The sequence below is a fragment of the Panthera uncia genome, assembly GCF_023721935.1.
Source record: "Panthera uncia isolate 11264 chromosome C1 unlocalized genomic scaffold, Puncia_PCG_1.0 HiC_scaffold_4, whole genome shotgun sequence".
In the NCBI taxonomy this organism is placed as follows: domain Eukaryota; kingdom Metazoa; phylum Chordata; class Mammalia; order Carnivora; family Felidae; genus Panthera; species Panthera uncia.
Window position 1 is genome coordinate 63,790,011 of NW_026057585.1, and position 16,835 is coordinate 63,806,845.

Genomic DNA, 16,835 nt, shown 5'->3' on the forward strand with positions numbered 1-16,835 from the left:
TTTGTATCCTTCCTTCTTCCTCTTTCACTCCATCCCTTTGTTTCAAATATGTGTCTTATTTCCCTTCTAAGTTTTTGAGCCTTTTAGAAACAGGGTCTATATATCTTGTCGTTAATTTATCTTTTGGTAAGGAATATGTTTCAGTGTTATTTGTCAAAAACTTCTTAAGCAGAAGAAGAAATAATATGGGATGCTAGCTAAGAGGGTTATGCCATTAAATACCAGCTAAAATAATATGTGTCCATCAACAAATTTTATATCTTGATTTCTTGTGTAGGACATATATTAAGATTTGCGGAACTAGGTTCATACAAGAAAAATTGTGGAGGAAAAGACCTGGCAGAAGTTAGACCTGTGCTAAGAGGCCTCTCTGTCATAGCTAAACCCAAGAGCAGACTATAGTTCTCTTCTTTGTACCCTTGTCCCTATTACTGTCCCAGAGAACAAAGATTGGTCTCAGGAGGAGACACTGGAATATTTAACCTTTATCAACCTTTAAAGGCCTAAGTGTAATGTAGCTTGGAGCCAAACAGATTAATGCCTAATAACATTGGTTGTCATTTAAGAGGTATGTTTTGAAATTACCTGGGGAGCTTTTAAAAAATATAAGCCATATTCTGTGCTGACAGTGTGGAGCCTGCTTGGGATTCTGTCTCTCTGCTCCTCTGCTGAACGCACACATATGTGTGTGCTTTCTCTCTAAGTAAATAAATGTAAAAAAATATATGTGTAAGGTATAGACAAGTATTTGAGGCTCTTAATTTTATGAAGCTTACCTAGCCTTAATATTAAAACCTGGTATAGAATCTATCAATCAGTCTCTCTCTCTCTCTCTCTCTCTCTCTCTCTCTCTCTCAAAGTAGACACTAGTTTCACCTATATAATATAGACTCAGACATTTAAAAAATTTGAAAATTAAATTAAAAATGTAACAAAAAGAATAATTCATGTGATCAAATGGGAAGAATGCAAAGGATTGGTTGTTCAGTATTAAGTTGATGAACACAAATCATCATAACGGGTCAATTGAGAAACATTATATGATAAGTACTAAAAAATCATCTGATAAATGTAAGTAGGCATTCTTAATAAGTAGGAATAGAGGGAAATTAAATACAGTAAAAACCTTCAGGGGTGCCCGGTTGGCTCAGTCACTTAAGCATCTCAGTTCCGCTCGGGTCACGATCTCATGGTTTGTGGATTTGAGCCCCATGTCAGGCCCTGTGCTGACAGCTCAGAGTCTGGAGCCTGCTTCAGATTCTGTGTCTCCTTCTCTCTCTGCTCCTTTCCTACTCATACTCTGTCTCTCTCAAAAATAAAACATTAAAGAGAAATTTAAAACCTTCATTAAGAACAGTAACAGCAAATGTTACAGTAACTGATGAAATGCTGAACACTAAAATCAGGAACAAGCCAAGGAAACACATGATCATCTCTATTATTCTGGCTACTACATTAAAATGGAAAAAAAAAAAAAATCCAGTTGGAAAAGAAAAAGTATTCCCCTTTGCAGATGATATGATTGTATTCTTAGAAAACCTAAGAGTCTACTGAAGTTTAAAAAATAACATGATGTGGCTGGTCATGAGATCGGTATATCAAAATCAATAGCTCTTTTTCCTATAGTAGCAATAACCACATAGAAATGGATGGAAAAAGTACTCCGTTATATGATATTGAGAAAAACGGAATACCTAGGAATAAGGACGAAAAGTACAGAATCTCTCTAAAGGAAACCAGAAATCTTACAGAATCATATAAATAAAAGACTTTAAATAAGAGAGAGAGACTCATTATGTTTCTGGATAGAATAGCTTTGATAGAAAGTTGTCATTACTTCCAAAATTTATATATATATGTAATGCCCTCTCAGTTAAAGTCAAATTAGGGGCAATGGAGATGCTGAATAAAAAGTGATTTAAGTTTATTTGGATGAAAAAAAATGTTTAAGAATACCCATGAAAACTATTTAAAAAAAAAAAGAAGTAATCATTGCTCCAAATTTCACAGTTATTGAGGATTTTAGCTCCTAAAGATCCTTGAGTCACGTACTTCTCTTATGTCCTCTACAAATGCCTATTACCATGCTGGGCCCCTGGTAAAAAACAAGGGAAAAACCTTCCCCCCTCATCCCTGCCCCAAAACGTAGTGAATTTCATGCTTCTCTACTTAAAGTGCTTTTTTCTTTTCTTTTTAGCTACTATTTCAGCTCATTATTGACTACTTAGCGGAATTCAGTTCCACACCAGCTGTTTTTACAATGATAACTGAGCAGTTGAAGAAGACCTACTTTAACATCCTCATCAAGCCTGAGACTCTGGCCAAGTGGGTATACATAGAATCAGCTTATATATGTATGTATATATATATATGTATGTGTATATATATATATATATATATATACACACACACACACACACACACATACATATATAATGTATAATTTAATGTTTATTTGTTTTTGAGAGTGACCTAGCGCAAGCGGGGGAGGGGCAGAAAGAGATGGAGACAGAATCTGAAGCAGGCTCCAGGTTCTGAGCTGTCAGCACAGAGCCCAATGCAGGGCTCGAACTCAATAAGCTGTGAGATCGTGACCTGAGCTGAAGTCAGACGCTTAACCTACTAAGCCACCCAAGTGCCCCAGAATCAGTTTATATTTTGAAGACCTGAAAGTATTTGCCTTCCTGAGGGGTTAGGTGTGGGGGATGAGACTATAGTTTCAGTGCTATTTTTCAGACATACTAGAATTGGCTATGGTTTAGGAAATCGTCCATTGGATTATAGGATTTCTGAACCCAGCTTAAGTAGCTATTTGTGAGTAGGACTAAAATAAGCCTACTATACTTATTTATAGGCTAAAGGCAAGCAAACTGGGTGCTTTTTCCAAAGTTTGTAAGTAAAAGGTGGTGAATGCTGGCTTTGTTATAACTCAAAATTGTTTTACTGATGATTGTAGTATGTAGGGTATTATGATGAGGTAGTTGAGTTAAATTGCTTAATCCATAGTTTATCTGGCAACTGCAACTACCCAGAATTCAGCCAAGTTTCCAAACGATAGCAAAAAGCTTCTGACAGTCTGTAGAATAATGCTTAAACCTCCTCATAACACCCTGAGCCTTTCATTAGAGCCTGTTCTTTTGTCTAGGGCTAATGGTAGCCCAGAGGTACCTCTGTGTGAATCAGAAGAAGTGCCCCTTTGGGGTGGCCTCTATCAGCAGGTGGAGTCTTTGTGGAGGGGAGAAAGAATCTATAAATGGTGAACAAACAGCACAACGTTATATAGAGGCCCTACTTTTGACCTAGTCATAAGGAGCCCATAAATGAACAAAATTCAAAAGCAGGGCAGGGAGCAGTTGAGAAATCTGTAATAACTTATAATCTCATCACAAAAAGTTATAAAAACTAATAACCAAGTATAAGTTGGAAAGGAGAGTTGTCTAGAGCTATCAATATGAAAAATAGCCCTATGTATCCAATAACTACTGAATGCTACTTTATTCAAATGTGGTAAACTAATAATCATATCCATTTATTGAAGATTTGTTACTTGTTAAATCTAAAAACGTTAGATGTATATATTTATTTCTCTCCAAAACCCTATAATGGTAGCCATTATTATTCCCTTGTTTTACAAATGAAGAAATTGAGTCACAGATGTGAAGTAACTTGACAAGTTCAGATAGCTTAGTGTGAGGAGAGGGGAGTTGGGTGGAGAGGAGTAGGAGTTAGTCTGATTCTGGCCCAGAGCCACTATTTATACTGTATAGTTACTGTAGTAATAGATACCCATAATGGTGGCCTTTAGTAATTAAAAAAATGTTAGTGAGACTTGAAGTAAAAATAGTAACAATTTTAAATTGGTGTGTGTGACTCATGTGTTAACTTAATGTGAAGTATTTTATTTTGCAACTGAGATACTTGAGCTGTACCAGTGAGTAAATCTATGCATAATTTTGTATATGTAATTTTATAAATACTTTTTGGTGATTATGACATTGTTTCTCCCATCTTAAGTTATGATAGAAATTGTGTCTCTTTAGAAACACATCATCTGTAGAATCTTTTTTTACCTTAAGATTCATTTCAAAATGATAAAACTTTGTCTTTTTTCTGCCCTCTATATAGAGATGTACGGCTTTTAATCCTGGAATATGCCCGTTGGTCTATGATTGACAAGTACCGGGCTTTGATGGATGGCCTTTCCCTTGAGTCTCTGCTGAGCTTTGTCAAGGAGTTCAAATCCCAGCTCTTTGTTGAAGGCTTGGTACAAGGAAATGTCACAAGCACAGTAAGTGTGAGGTGCTCTGTTGCTATTGGCTAGGTCTGAATGCTGTTGTGGGCTCTGGAATTGCATTAGTTCTCCGAAAAAGGAAGCTCTGTAGTAGTTTTCGCAGGTCAGAGTTGTCCTAGCACAGCCATTCTGATGCTGGGCAAGACTTCCTCAATGAAGAAGACTGCTGATAATGGACAAGGCTTTGAGTGAAATGATTTAGTAAATACAAGGTGTTGGTTACTTGTTGAAGAGTGTGTGTGGAAACACCAGTTTAATTTAGAGATTAAAGTGGGAGATCTGGGGTGTGGTGAGGGATGTGTACACAAACAGACACACAGACAGAACTTGTATATCAAGCTTGTGTGTCAAGTTAAGGAGCTTGGGTTTTATCCTGTAGTAAATAGAAAATCACTGAAGCATTTAAATAGGGATTTGTTGTTAAGAAAGATGCAGAGAGACCAGTTATGAGGCTGTTATAAGAATTGACATGAAGTATAATTCCAGAATATATGAAATATCCATAGTAGTCAAAGTCGTAGAAACAGAAAGTAGAATGGTGGTTACCAAGGGTTGAGAAGATGGAAAAAAGGGGGGAGTTGTTTTATGGGTATAGAGTTTCAGTTTTGCAAGGTGAGAAAGTTCTGGAGTTCCATTTTGCAACAATGTAAATATACTCAATACTGTAGAACTGTTTACTTGAAAAATGGTTAAGATGGTGAACTTTATGTTATGTGCTTTTACCATTACACACACACAAGTTGAAGTGAAAAATGATAAAGCCCAAAGTTACACAAATAAATGAAAAAGAAATAGTGAGATAGAAGATGACCAAAACTCAGTGACTGATTGGATGTTGGGGTGAGGGAGAAGAGAAAAGTCTAAGATGATGCCCGGATTTCTTGCTTTAGAAACAGTGGGTTGGTGGAGGAGTAGGAAAAATAGTAGGTTTGGGGGCATATGAGGAGTTTGTTCTGATATATATTGAGTGGGATAGGTCTGTGAACCTTGTAATTACCTGAGGCCTCTTCCAGCCAAGAATGCTTGTTTGGGACTCTCCCTAAATTTTTTGCCTGTTGACCATCTTCCTTCATGGCTTTCTAGTTTCTCAGGACTGTTCCTTCAATGGAATATGTAACTGGCCACTCTTGAGACTGCTGTCTCCTCTGTACTTCCTCTGTCTTTATTCCCCCAATCCCCAAACCAGCCTTAGTTTCTTTTCCTTTCCTCAGAAAGAAGTTTAAAAGCTTTAACCCACATAGAGAAGAGCAGGATAGCTGCCTGCTTTTCTGAACACAGTGGGAGTACTGGGCTGGGGTCCTTTTGGTCTAAACAACTTAGTACCATGAATTGCCCCAGATAGAAACCACTGTAAAGATGAGCTCACCCCTTCGGTTATCCCCCATTTTATAGGTTAGAAAACAGAAGTCTTGGGAGAGGATGCATTCACTTAGTGTTAAGTGTTATTCTTTTGCTCATTCTATGCCAGGTTCTGTATTTATAGACCTAGGTTTCTAAAACATAGTCACAGGTATCCTAGAGGACACAGCTTTAGTGGGTTTAACTGAACAGTTAAGTTTGATCGTGTCACAGTGTACAGGTTAACAGAATGCCAAAGGGAAAAAAGAGGGAGCTGTTCAGTTGAGAGCCACTTAATATTCAACAAACATAATATTAAATCAGTGAATGATGAGCCCAATTGATGAATTTTGTAGATTATATCTGCTTTCCTTATGCTATCCAGGGCTTCTTAAGCAATTAGAATGTTGATAGTAGTTGGTTCAGGGTGAAATTAATGTTATAGTGCCCAATACAGTTATTTTTTTCTCTTTTGCTTCCTAGGAATCAGTGGATTTCCTGAAATATGTTGTTGAGTAAGTATTGGTATGAGTTTTCTCTGTAGGAGTTCTATATTCCTACCAGCAGGAGGGCCTTGAACCACAGCTCAGTTATTAGTAAATCCACAGGGGATGATACTACTCCTTGTAGTAGGTTTTCTTGAGGCTGGTTATGTAAACAAAGCAATTCAGAAGGGACTGTGGATGGCCTCACCTCTTCATAGTAGTTTTTGGGAGGGGGTAAGAGGATAAAGGCACTGTTCAGTGATCCACACTCATTCTTTTGCAGTAAGCTGAACTTCATGCCTCTGGAGCAGGAGATGCCTGTGCAGTTCCAGGTGGTAGAGCTGCCTAGTGGTCACCACCTGTGCAAAGTGAGAGCTCTGAACAAGGGTGATGCCAACTCTGAAGTCACTGTGTACTATCAGGTCAGCTGGCCCCGTTACACACAGCCATCCTCATGGCTAAGAGCCTGATGGAAGGTCCAGAGTACCTTGGAGTAGTGACCCTATGACTTTCGAGGCCCTTTATTTTGCACTTACCTCTGTAGTTTTTTCCTTGCAGTCATTTGTCTTCTTGAAGCAATTACATTAAAAAAATTTTTTAATGTTTATTTTTGGGAGAGAGACAGACAGAGTTGAGCAGGGGAGGGGCAGAGAGAGGGAGACACGGAATCTGAAGCAGGCTCCAGGCTGTGAGCTGTCAGCACAGAGCCTGGATGCAGGGCTCGAACTCATGACCTGTGAGATCACGACCTGAGCTGAAGTTGGACGCTTAACAGACTGAGCCACCCAGGTGCCCCATTGAAGCAATTGCATTTAAAAATTGCTCCTATCAGTGAAATGGATTCTTTTTCAATCATAATGCTTCATTGAATCCTTCAGCCACTGGGCCAGAGGGACAGAGACTGAAGAGTAGTTGGGAGTTCCTACATGTTCCCCTGACAGAACCAACCCCAGGCAGCAGGAGGACATTTGTTAAAAGGACAGTTTTGAAAGAGACAAAAGTAAACATAGCCAAGTAATCAGTATATATAGCAAAAAGAATGACTACCAGAATTCCAATTAAAAATTTCAAAGCATTTAGATAAAGGATTTATCTCTTGTTTTATGGATGATGAATCTGAGGTCCAGAGTCCCTTACTTGCCTGAGGTCATACTAAGTGGGGCTTGAATTTATTCCTTACACCCCCAGATCCTTTGTTCTTTCCACATCATTCTGGGAAGGTGCGATTGGGCTTAAAATAAGGTAGAGCTTTGCAATAATCTCATTTGGTCCGTAGCTTGTGGTTAGCCCACTTACTTCTAGGACTATGGGGGACCTGTGCTTGTCTAGACTGATGTCAGACTTCCTACACTCTGGGGCTTCTACCGCTAGCTGCTGCTCTAGTCTTTGAAGTCCTGCATGAGGAAGTCCCTTCTGTGTCAGGCCCTGTGAAGAGCCCTCTGATCGGGGCTTTGGGCAGGGCTACATGGCCTTAGTGTCTGTCACTTTGTCCTTTTATTGTGTTTCTGGCCTGGACCTAAGTCTTTCCATTGAGATCCAGTTTGTCTGTAGAGCCCATCTTTTGCTGACTATAGCTGCCTTGTTTGTTTGCTTTCATCTAGTTTCTCAGCTTATTTGAAGCTGAAATGACTACCAGGCCCCAAAGTTCATAAATAATACGGCCTGGCCCTGTTTATTAGCCTTGTCCACATTTCCAGTGCTTCTGCTGCTCAAAACCATAGTACTTCTGTTTTAGGCAGGATTTCATAGCATAAGACCACGTGTGACCATGTCTGTCGAAGTGTTTATCAATCACCTGTTAGCACTAGCTTCCAAAACAAACTGCTTTCTTTAGGGCACCACTTCCCTCCCGCCAGACAGCATTTTATTTAAAAAAAAATTTTTTTTTTTAACGTTTATTTATTTTTGAGACAGAGACAGAGCATGAACGGGGGAGGGGCAGAGAGAGGGAGACACAGAATCTGAAACAGGCTCCAGGCTCTGAGCTGTCAGCACAGAGCCTGACGCAGGGCTCGAACTCACGGACCGCGAGATCATGACCTGAGCCAAAGTCAGCCGCTTAACCGACTGAGCCACCCAGGCGCCCCCAGACAACATTTTAAACTGGAAATTGATACAAGGTTTCAACTAGTTTTGTTACAGTCCTCTTAGAGGCAAACAGGAAATCTCTTTGCCTGACTAAACAGGACTTGCAGGGCACACAGGCTTTAGCCTCTTCCTCTGGTGAAGTGGGAAGGAATAGCAATGAGTATGTGTCAGAGGAGCCTGCAAGAGCCTGACTATATGATGTACTAGCAACATCCTTGGATTTTGGCCTCCTGCCCTTTCATTCTAATTGCATTATTTTGCTACTCTTCAGGATTGCCAGCATGTGGTCTCCAAGTATGGTATCAGCCTCTTAGGTATTTCTCTTAGCAACTGGTTTGGTCCCTGTATGTGGCCTTAAAAACTTCTATTCATGTCCTTCCTATTGAAGGAATAGCTCCAGATACTGTTCATTGATCCCATTTTCTGCTTTTCTCCTTAGGACCCTGAACTGCATGTACTTGACTTTAGGTTATATCCTTTGGGTCCTTTGGGCAGGAACTGGCAGGTTGGGTGGGGATTATTGGACTTCCCTTCATGTGTGCCTGCAGTCCTGTGCATGGGCCAAGAATTCAAATGATCAAGCATGATTTCTGTCCTCACAGGCCTGCAGTCTAGTGGAAAGGCAGATGTATAAACAAAATTGTTGCAAGTATGGCAACAGAGGGTGTGATCAACTCTTTGAGGGGAAGAGAAGAATGGGATGGATACCTGAATAAATGGTTGCCAAGAATAACTGGATTCTTAAAAAGCCCTATAAGCCATTGGATTTTCAGTTGGTCTGACCAATTTCTCCTTTCAGTCAGGTACCAGGAGTCTGAAAGAATACACTCTTATGGAGCTGCTTGTGGTAAGTTGTAATAAAGGAGAGTTGAGGTGTTCAGGAGCCCTTGACCCACTACGAGGACTGGCCTTTATGCCTGGGAGCTAGGGACTTGGGAGAGGTCAGAGGCCTGTTTGGTAGGTGAGATGGTTATGTTTAGTATTCTCATCTGGTATGAGAATGGACAGGGGGCCTGGGCGATTTAGGAAGAAGACAGTAAAGAAGGATGGACTTGGGGTATGTGGAACACTTGGGGGTTAGAAATGGAGGTTTCTCTGCTGGGAGGAGTTGGGCTGATGGGTAGTATGTTGAATTACAGATGCACATGGAAGAGCCTTGTTTTGACTTCCTTCGAACCAAGCAGACCCTTGGGTAAGTCTGCTGGCAAGAGCACTGAGCTCAAATAAAGGTCTGGGGCTTACTTTGCAGGCTGAGGTTTATCAGATATCCTGACTGAGCAGCCTCAGAGCTCGCTGGTCCTTCCATGCCTTAGCATCATCATCATACCTACTGGTCAAGACAACTTCTAGAATTTGCATCTTGTACTGATCTATGATCAGGTTTTCAGTTCAGTTAAGTTTCAGAGATTAGCAAGGATAAAAGCTAGCCTGTAGTCCTCAGTTCAGGAGAGGGGGTGGACACCCTAACCTGAGAATGAAATAGATGCATATACGTTTGTGGATTCTCTTTCAGGACCTCCAGGTCCAGTAAAGATGTGCAGAAACCCTTCCTACTTACCTCTAGTTTCTGAGGGCAGGGCCCAGGTGACTACCTGCATTCATAGAACTTTTCATTCTGGTTGTAGGTACCATGTCTACCCTACCTGTAGGAACACATCTGGGATTCTAGGATTTTCTGTCACTGTGGGGACTCAGGCAACTAAATACAAGTGAGTAGATGGGCCCAGCTATTACTATTCTTGGCCTGGAGAGTGGGGGCTATAGGTGCTTCCTTAAACCTCAGGCAACTCTGACCAAAATAGGGTTTGCTTCACTTAGTCACAAGGGGGTGGGGATGGAGGGTGATTCAGAGATGCCTGCCTGATCCAGGACAGATCAGTGGTTCCGGTGATCCTATAAGGCTTGACTCAAGTCCTGTGGTCACTGTGCACGGCTTGCCGATGTTTCCTCTCTTTAGGCAGGTCTGAGGACAAAAGCAAAGAATGCCTGGCCTAGCATTCATACTAGAACCAGAGTTACAAACAAGCCTTGTTTCTCAGCTTTGGAGTGGTCAAGCATGGGTTGTCACTGCTTCAGTATTGAGGATATCAGGAAGTTGGGCTGGAGGTAGGGGTTGGGTTCTCTCCTGTATCTCCCTCAGCGTAGGGGAGTACTGAGGCCTGGGAGGAAAATACTTGTCTCTTTCCTAAAAATATGCCTTAGCCCTTTTCTTCTTCTGCATTCTGCTTGAGACCAGGTTCCTGATGACTCTTAATTGAAGATGTTTTGTTTCAGTTCTGAAGTTGTTGATAAGAAGATAGAGGAGTTTCTTTCAAACTTTGAGGAGAAGATCGAGAACCTCACTGAGGATGCATTCAACACCCAGGTAACTGTGCTGACCTGCTCTTTTGTTCCTTGGTCCACACAAGCCCATAAGACAACTTGATACCAGTCTTGCCAGTGTTACCTGCTGGCCAGATTTTGAGTTTTGTAGCCCCCACCTTAACATGGTCATAATGTCTTCGTAGCTTTATCCCTCCCCATCGTGCTGCAGGTCCCAAATAAAGGGACCATAGCAGGTCTGTCACTAACCAGACTGAACAGGGCCAAGTGTGTTCTGGGGCATCTGGTGTGATACTATACCTGAGGGTCTCCTTTTTTGGTGGAACAGGTCACAGCTCTGATCAAGCTAAAGGAGTGTGAAGATACCCACCTTGGGGAGGAGGTGGACAGGAACTGGAACGAAGTGGTGACACAGCAGTATCTCTTTGACCGCCTTGCCCATGAGGTAGTAGTAACACAGTTTTGAGTGACAGAGCTCTGATAGGGACTCCTGATTTTATAGGAGTCCCAATCCCAAGCAAAACAATATTGTGTGGAAGAGAAACCTGGGGTGTTCCTCTAGGTTTGGTTTTTTACTAAATCAAATCCTGTTTCCAGACTGGCCTGTCTAGCACCTAAGTGAGCAGATCTATTTTTGTATTTATATTGTTTTTGTAAAATACTTTTATATTGAGGTTCACTGCAGGATTGTTGGGGGGGGGGAAGGGGTTTTCTATTTAAAGAAAATTGAGAACATCTGGTCGTTATGGAATTCCTCTCCAGATTCTGGCTGTGGTCTTTTTGACAGCTTCTAGCCCCAAGTAGTAAAATGCACAAAAGCTCTGGAACTTGCACTCTAGCGCTGAGAATATAACTGTATAAGGGGAATTAGCAAAGGACACAGAGGCAAGAAAGTTATTTAGTAAGAGATTTCAGCCCAGCTCATACGGTGCTTCAGTTTTCCTATTAGAAGACAAAATTCTCAGGGCACCTGGGTGGCTCAGTTGGTTGAGTGACCGACTTCAGCTCAGGTCATGATCTCGCAGTCTGGGTTCAGGCCCCGCGTCGGGCTCTGTGCTGACAGCTCCAAGCCTGGAGCCTGCTTTGGATTCTGTGTCTGTCTGCACCTCCCCTGCTTGCACTTTGTGACTCTTTCAAAAATAAACATTAAAAAAAAAAAAAAGACAAAGTTCTCTTTACCTGCTTCAGTTGTTACTATATTTTCTCAAGCAAGCTAGAATATACAGTTACCATGTACCTGAGAGGTGACACTGAGGCAGTAGTGGGTTTTGGCTGTGTGTAGTACTCAGCTATAATTACAGCATCTGCTACCCTCTCTTGCTTATTTGCCAGGGTTAATTATTACTGTGAAACAGATGGTGTGTCTCAGAGGCTTTTCACCCTTCTCTGGAAGGTTGAAGGCAAGCTGATACCTGGAAGAATAAAATGATGTGCTCAGGTGCTAAGCAGGACCAAAGAGATCCACCTCGGGTGTGTTAGTTTAATAACAGTCTTTCCAGAAAATGCATTGCTACTCTTTTTTTATAGCTTGCTTTCTTTGCTTTTTTTCCTATCTTCCCTTTCCCCTGTAAGATTGAAGCACTGAAGTCATTCTCAAAGTCAGACCTAGTCAACTGGTTCAAGGCTCATAGAGGACCAGGAAGTAAAATGCTCAGCGTTCATGTGAGTATGGCTAAAGCTGTAGCTCTATCCTTTTCAGAGCTGTCATTTAGCCCAGTTACCATTCACTGAGTTTGGGTTGGTATCAAAGATTCTAACAGGGCTTTGCCCAAATCTGGTCAGCCTTTCTCACCTCAAGTTTTTGGCTTCTTTTAGGTTGTTGGATTTGGGAAGTATGAGCTGGAAGAAGATGGTTCCCCTTCTGGTGAAGATTCAAACTCTTCTTGTGAAGTGATGCAGCTAACCTACCTGCCAACCTCTCCTTTGCTGGTAGAGTCTACCATCCCCATTACTGACATCAGGGCTTTCACATCAACACTTAACCTTCTCCCCTACCACAAAATAGTCAAATAAACTGCAGTCCCGTTGGCCTGAAGCATTGTGTATTTAAAAATGTGTTTGTATTTTATGAAGTTAGTTATACTGCTAGTAGTGCCATTGAAATTTTGCACTGCCATCATAGAATTTGACTTATTCTCCTCCTACCCACCACATTATGACTAACAAACCAAGGGTTACTATAGCAGCTGGCAGAGAGAAAGTAGCAGGGTGCACCAAGTGTGACCAAAATGCTTGCAGGAGCAATATGAGAAGCCCTGGCATGTCCTGGTTCTCTCAGATGGAGGATCTAGGTCTGTAAGAGAACCTTGAGAGGCCCTATGTAACCGATGTCTTAGTGCCTAAATGCTAGGTGCTAATACCTGTGGTTTTGTTGTTTTTTTTTTTTTAATGTATTTTTAAATAAAGATAGTTCTGTAATGCCCTTCAGAATGAGCCATTTTGCTGCTGTAGCATTCTTTTCATTGTGGGGTGGGGGGATCTAATTATTCTTCCCAAACCCTCTAAAACAATAAAATATTTTTGTATAAAATGTTGGGAGCCCTATGTGTGCTGTATGAGAGTTCAAGGAAGACTCTGGAGGATAGCATGGTGGGGGCTAAACAAGGTATAAAGGAGGGGTGGAAAAAAAAAAAAAGAATAGATCCTTTATTATTTCTGGAGAGTCCTTATGTAAATTAACTCTTAGATCCCAGGCTGCCAAACAATAAAAGAAACACATTAAAAAAAACTGGAAAAATTACTTTATGAAGCCTTAAGCACTGAGTATAATTAAATATAGTCCAGCATTAGATACAATAGTCCAATTCCTAATAGTCCAATTCCAAAACAAAAGTTGTTATAGGTGAGGCCATGAAATTTCCTAACACTTGATTTTAATACATTGCACTAATTTTCTAAAACAACTCAGGAATATTTACAGTAGTTGGAGCATTTATGAAAATTCTGGCATCAGGTATATATTTATATATGTGTGTATGTAATTATATATATATATATCCATCCCAGAATTATATGAACTAGGAAACAAATGTAGATCTTAACAGCCATACTGGTATGCAAGATTTAAGACTGGGATTTATAAATGCTTTTCAAAGCATGGGGTTTGGGGAAAAAAGCAGACATCTTGTTTTCAAAACCTGAAGTTTTTCTCAGGACTGAAGTCAAAACTGTAACTGCCACAGAAAAGGAAAAAACGGGAAGCTTTTCTTGCTTTAATTGTTCATCTGCATCAGAAAGTCCAGTATCCCTGAGATAGGAACCACTGCAATAAGAAGGGAGTGAATAGGTTCTCCCAAAGGAAGATTGTTGCTTAATTATGCCTATTGCCCTGGTCATCAGGTGTAAACATTGCATTTCCCAACCTAATGCTTTGCAGCACCAAGACGTTTCAGTAATGGTTCATCGTAAACCCAACATTCTCCATCTTCATGAAATAGCTGTAAAAGAAATGGGGGAAAATTCAGTTACTCACTTGCTCTGTACTTCTAGAATTATACTTTTTATTATTTTATATTTTCTTCCATTACACTAAAATGAGTTTCAGGCAGGGACCAAGGCTCATTTTGTTTATCGCCATGCTTATTTAAAAGTGGTACTTCACTTCAGCATTCATTGAAATGAATGAGTTATATACCTCAGGATACAGAGGGAATAGGAGCTGGGACCTTGGGGCAGGCAACCCAAACAAGCTTACCCTTGTCTCCCACTGAATTTCCTTCTCTTTCCTTTCCCGGGCTTCTGCTCTTTGTCTTTCTTCAAGTCTATGCTTGGCTTCAGTTGCTGCATCAATGTCTCTGATTTTTAAGTTGAAAGTGACATCCTTCCAAAGGCTAAAGAAAAGAAGTCAAGGTGCTAAGTACTTGATGGACAAAGGAGTTAGCAAACTTGAGAATGAAAGTCTAGAGCCTCACTAAATACAGCACAATGAAAGTAATAAGTCAAATAACTCTGAGTATAGTTCACAGACAATCTCCTTAAAGTGGCAAAGAACAGAGAAATGGGCTTGGAAGATTGCACGGTTAGTGTCAAAGGAAGAAAATAAAGGATGGGCAGAAAGTTGGATATGGTAGAGACAACAGGAGAAAAGAACAGAACTGAAACCTGGAATTTTACTTCTGGCTTGACCTGTAGTTGCTATGCAACTTTAGGGGGTAGGTTTACCTCTCCATGGGGCTTGAGTTTCCTGTATTATAAACCAAAAGGGTTATTAGATCAGGGGAGAGAAGTTCCATTTCAGAAAAACTACCCTGAACAATGAAATCTTGGAGAAACTGTGTGAATAGAGTAAGAGTCAAGATGTGAAACAGAGGCTTATCGGGGTAAGAGATGTGGCTGCTTCTCAGAGCCTGGAAGATGACAACTAGGTAAGACTAGTGTCAGTGTACAAATGAAGATGCCTAGGAACCACAAAAGTGGCCATGCCTAAGATCCCCCTATGGATTTCTATAGATTTCCACTTACTAATATGACCAGGCTGTCCAGCCAAGCAGACTGTTAAGTCAGAGACCATAGTTGGGTGTTGTAAGATCCTCTTCCTTCACTTAAGAAATGCCCTAATATGCTAAACAAAGAACTTTAGTGCATGATTCCTCAAACCACTGAAAGATCTGGATTTTACTATGCAGATGGAAAAGGAAAAAATTAGGTTTGAAACCACTGTAATATTGAGTATCAACTAGATATCTGATGATATTAAGGAAACTTTTTTTTTTTTAATTTTTTTAGAAAGAGTGTGAGGGGGGGGAGAGGGGCAGAAGAAGAGAGAGAGGATCTTAAGCAGGCTCCACGCTGAGCATGGAGACCAATGTGGGCTTGATCCCACAGCCCTTGGATCATGACCTGACCTGAGCCACCCAGGCGCCCCAGGAATTTTAAAGCATGATCATGATATTGTGGCTAGTGGTTTTTAGGTCACTTTATTTTGAGAGAGTGAGCATGAGCAGGGAAGGAAAAGAGAAAAAGAGAGAATCCCAAACAGGCTCTATGCTGTCAGTGCAGAGCCTGATACGGGGCTTGAACTTCCCAACCGTGAGATCACAAACTGAGCTGAAACCAAGAGTTGGACACTTAACCAACTGAGCCACCCAGGCACCCCTTTAAAGTCACTTTAGAGATACATACTGAAATACTTAGAGATGAACTTTAAGGAAAAAAAAAAAAAACTTTTTTTTGCAACAAAAAACCTGAGGGTGTTGTACACACCTTGACTGGAAACCTCACTGCCTTCTTGTATAAACCACAAGGTGATAAGCCAACGACACAGTGAATACTTACTATATCCTTACATCATTTATATACTACATGATTATCTCATTTAGTCCTCACATCAACTCTGAGGTAGTTCCCATTTCAGGAAAGAAGGCAAAGAGATGCTAGCTTACCGTCATGGTTACATAGCTACTAAGTGGTGGAGCTCCATATGAACCCAGTTCAAAATTAGTCTGTGCTGTTACACTGTGCTACTGTGTCTCTAAAACCCAGCCCTGCCTATGTCTAGCCATTAGCAGGGGCACTACCACAACAACTCTAGCAAAGTTCTCTTACCAGCGGGATTCATACTCATTCTGATCTTCTAACTTCCTCACTTTCTTCTTAATTATAGGCAACTTCTTGGTATCTATAAAAACTGCATTTTCCTAAAAAACAAGAGGTAGGTAGACACTTTATTGTTCAAACTGTTCTAGGAGGAAAAGTCAACTCTTCCCAGAAGTCCTGAACAGATTTAATAATCAAATCCCACATTGGAAGACAACGTATAAACAGTTTCATATGCTACTATCAGCATAAAATAACATTAGTGTATCTTAAGTCTTGGTAGAAGCTCAACAGAGGTTTTCAATGTGGCTATGTGCTACATGCTCAGTATTAACTCTCTTAGGAAAGCTTGACCCATAAACAATGACTTCTAATGTTAAATGCTGAAGTGCTTTTTACATTTTTACATTTCAAATTCTCCAAGTCCAAAATCCAGTTCATTGGCTCCTCCTGTTAATCCCATTCCACCTTCCTCCCTACTTTAATTAGGTACTATTTGCAAGTTCCTTTACGTCAAGGACTGTCTTAATCATTTCTGCATTCCTGGTGCTAGGTAGTAAATACATTTCTTGTAAAAGAGTCAAGCTGTGTATACAAACAGACGAGTTAGTTTAGCACTTAATTTTATAAATATACCACATATTCTAGTGATATAGCTAAACCCATAGGGGTTTGGCATACAGTATGCCAAGCATTTTTTCACATCTATTTTGAGTACATTTAAATATATATATATATATATATATATATATATATATATATATATATATATATAT

General features: G+C 40.4%; 2 protein-coding genes across 13 annotated transcripts in view; one reads left to right on the forward strand and one right to left on the reverse strand.

The window, feature by feature from the left end:
- The window catches only part of NRDC (nardilysin convertase), a 103,307-nt gene extending 90,748 nt beyond the window's left edge, over positions 1-12,559 (forward strand). For 2 of the 3 annotated variants that reach the window (XM_049617189.1, XM_049617190.1), the window contains 11 exons: positions 2,198-2,325; positions 4,126-4,288; positions 6,113-6,144; positions 6,398-6,536; positions 9,002-9,049; positions 9,342-9,394; positions 9,828-9,911; positions 10,477-10,567; positions 10,853-10,969; positions 12,097-12,186; positions 12,340-12,559. In XM_049617189.1, the coding sequence (XP_049473146.1) occupies positions 2,198-2,325; positions 4,126-4,288; positions 6,113-6,144; positions 6,398-6,536; positions 9,002-9,049; positions 9,342-9,394; positions 9,828-9,911; positions 10,477-10,567; positions 10,853-10,969; positions 12,097-12,186; positions 12,340-12,537 (1,143 nt within the window). In that variant the 3' untranslated portion in view covers positions 12,538-12,559. Of the gene's footprint in view, positions 1-2,197; positions 2,326-4,125; positions 4,289-6,112; positions 6,145-6,397; positions 6,537-9,001; positions 9,050-9,341; positions 9,395-9,827; positions 9,912-10,476; positions 10,568-10,852; positions 10,970-12,096; positions 12,187-12,339 lie in introns of those variants that run through there. The other variant, XR_007454791.1, reaches the window with a different exon arrangement.
- Positions 12,560-13,722: 1,163 nt separating this feature from the next.
- OSBPL9 (oxysterol binding protein like 9) overlaps positions 13,723-16,835 on the reverse strand; it is a 200,845-nt gene continuing 197,732 nt past the window's right edge. For all 10 annotated transcript variants that reach the window (XM_049617196.1, XM_049617194.1, XM_049617192.1 and 7 more), the window contains 3 exons: positions 16,069-16,160; positions 14,219-14,354; positions 13,723-13,961 (listed from right to left, as the gene is read on the reverse strand). In XM_049617196.1, the coding sequence (XP_049473153.1) occupies positions 13,887-13,961; positions 14,219-14,354; positions 16,069-16,160 (303 nt within the window). In that variant the 3' untranslated portion in view covers positions 13,723-13,886. The remainder of the gene's footprint in view (positions 13,962-14,218; positions 14,355-16,068; positions 16,161-16,835) is intronic.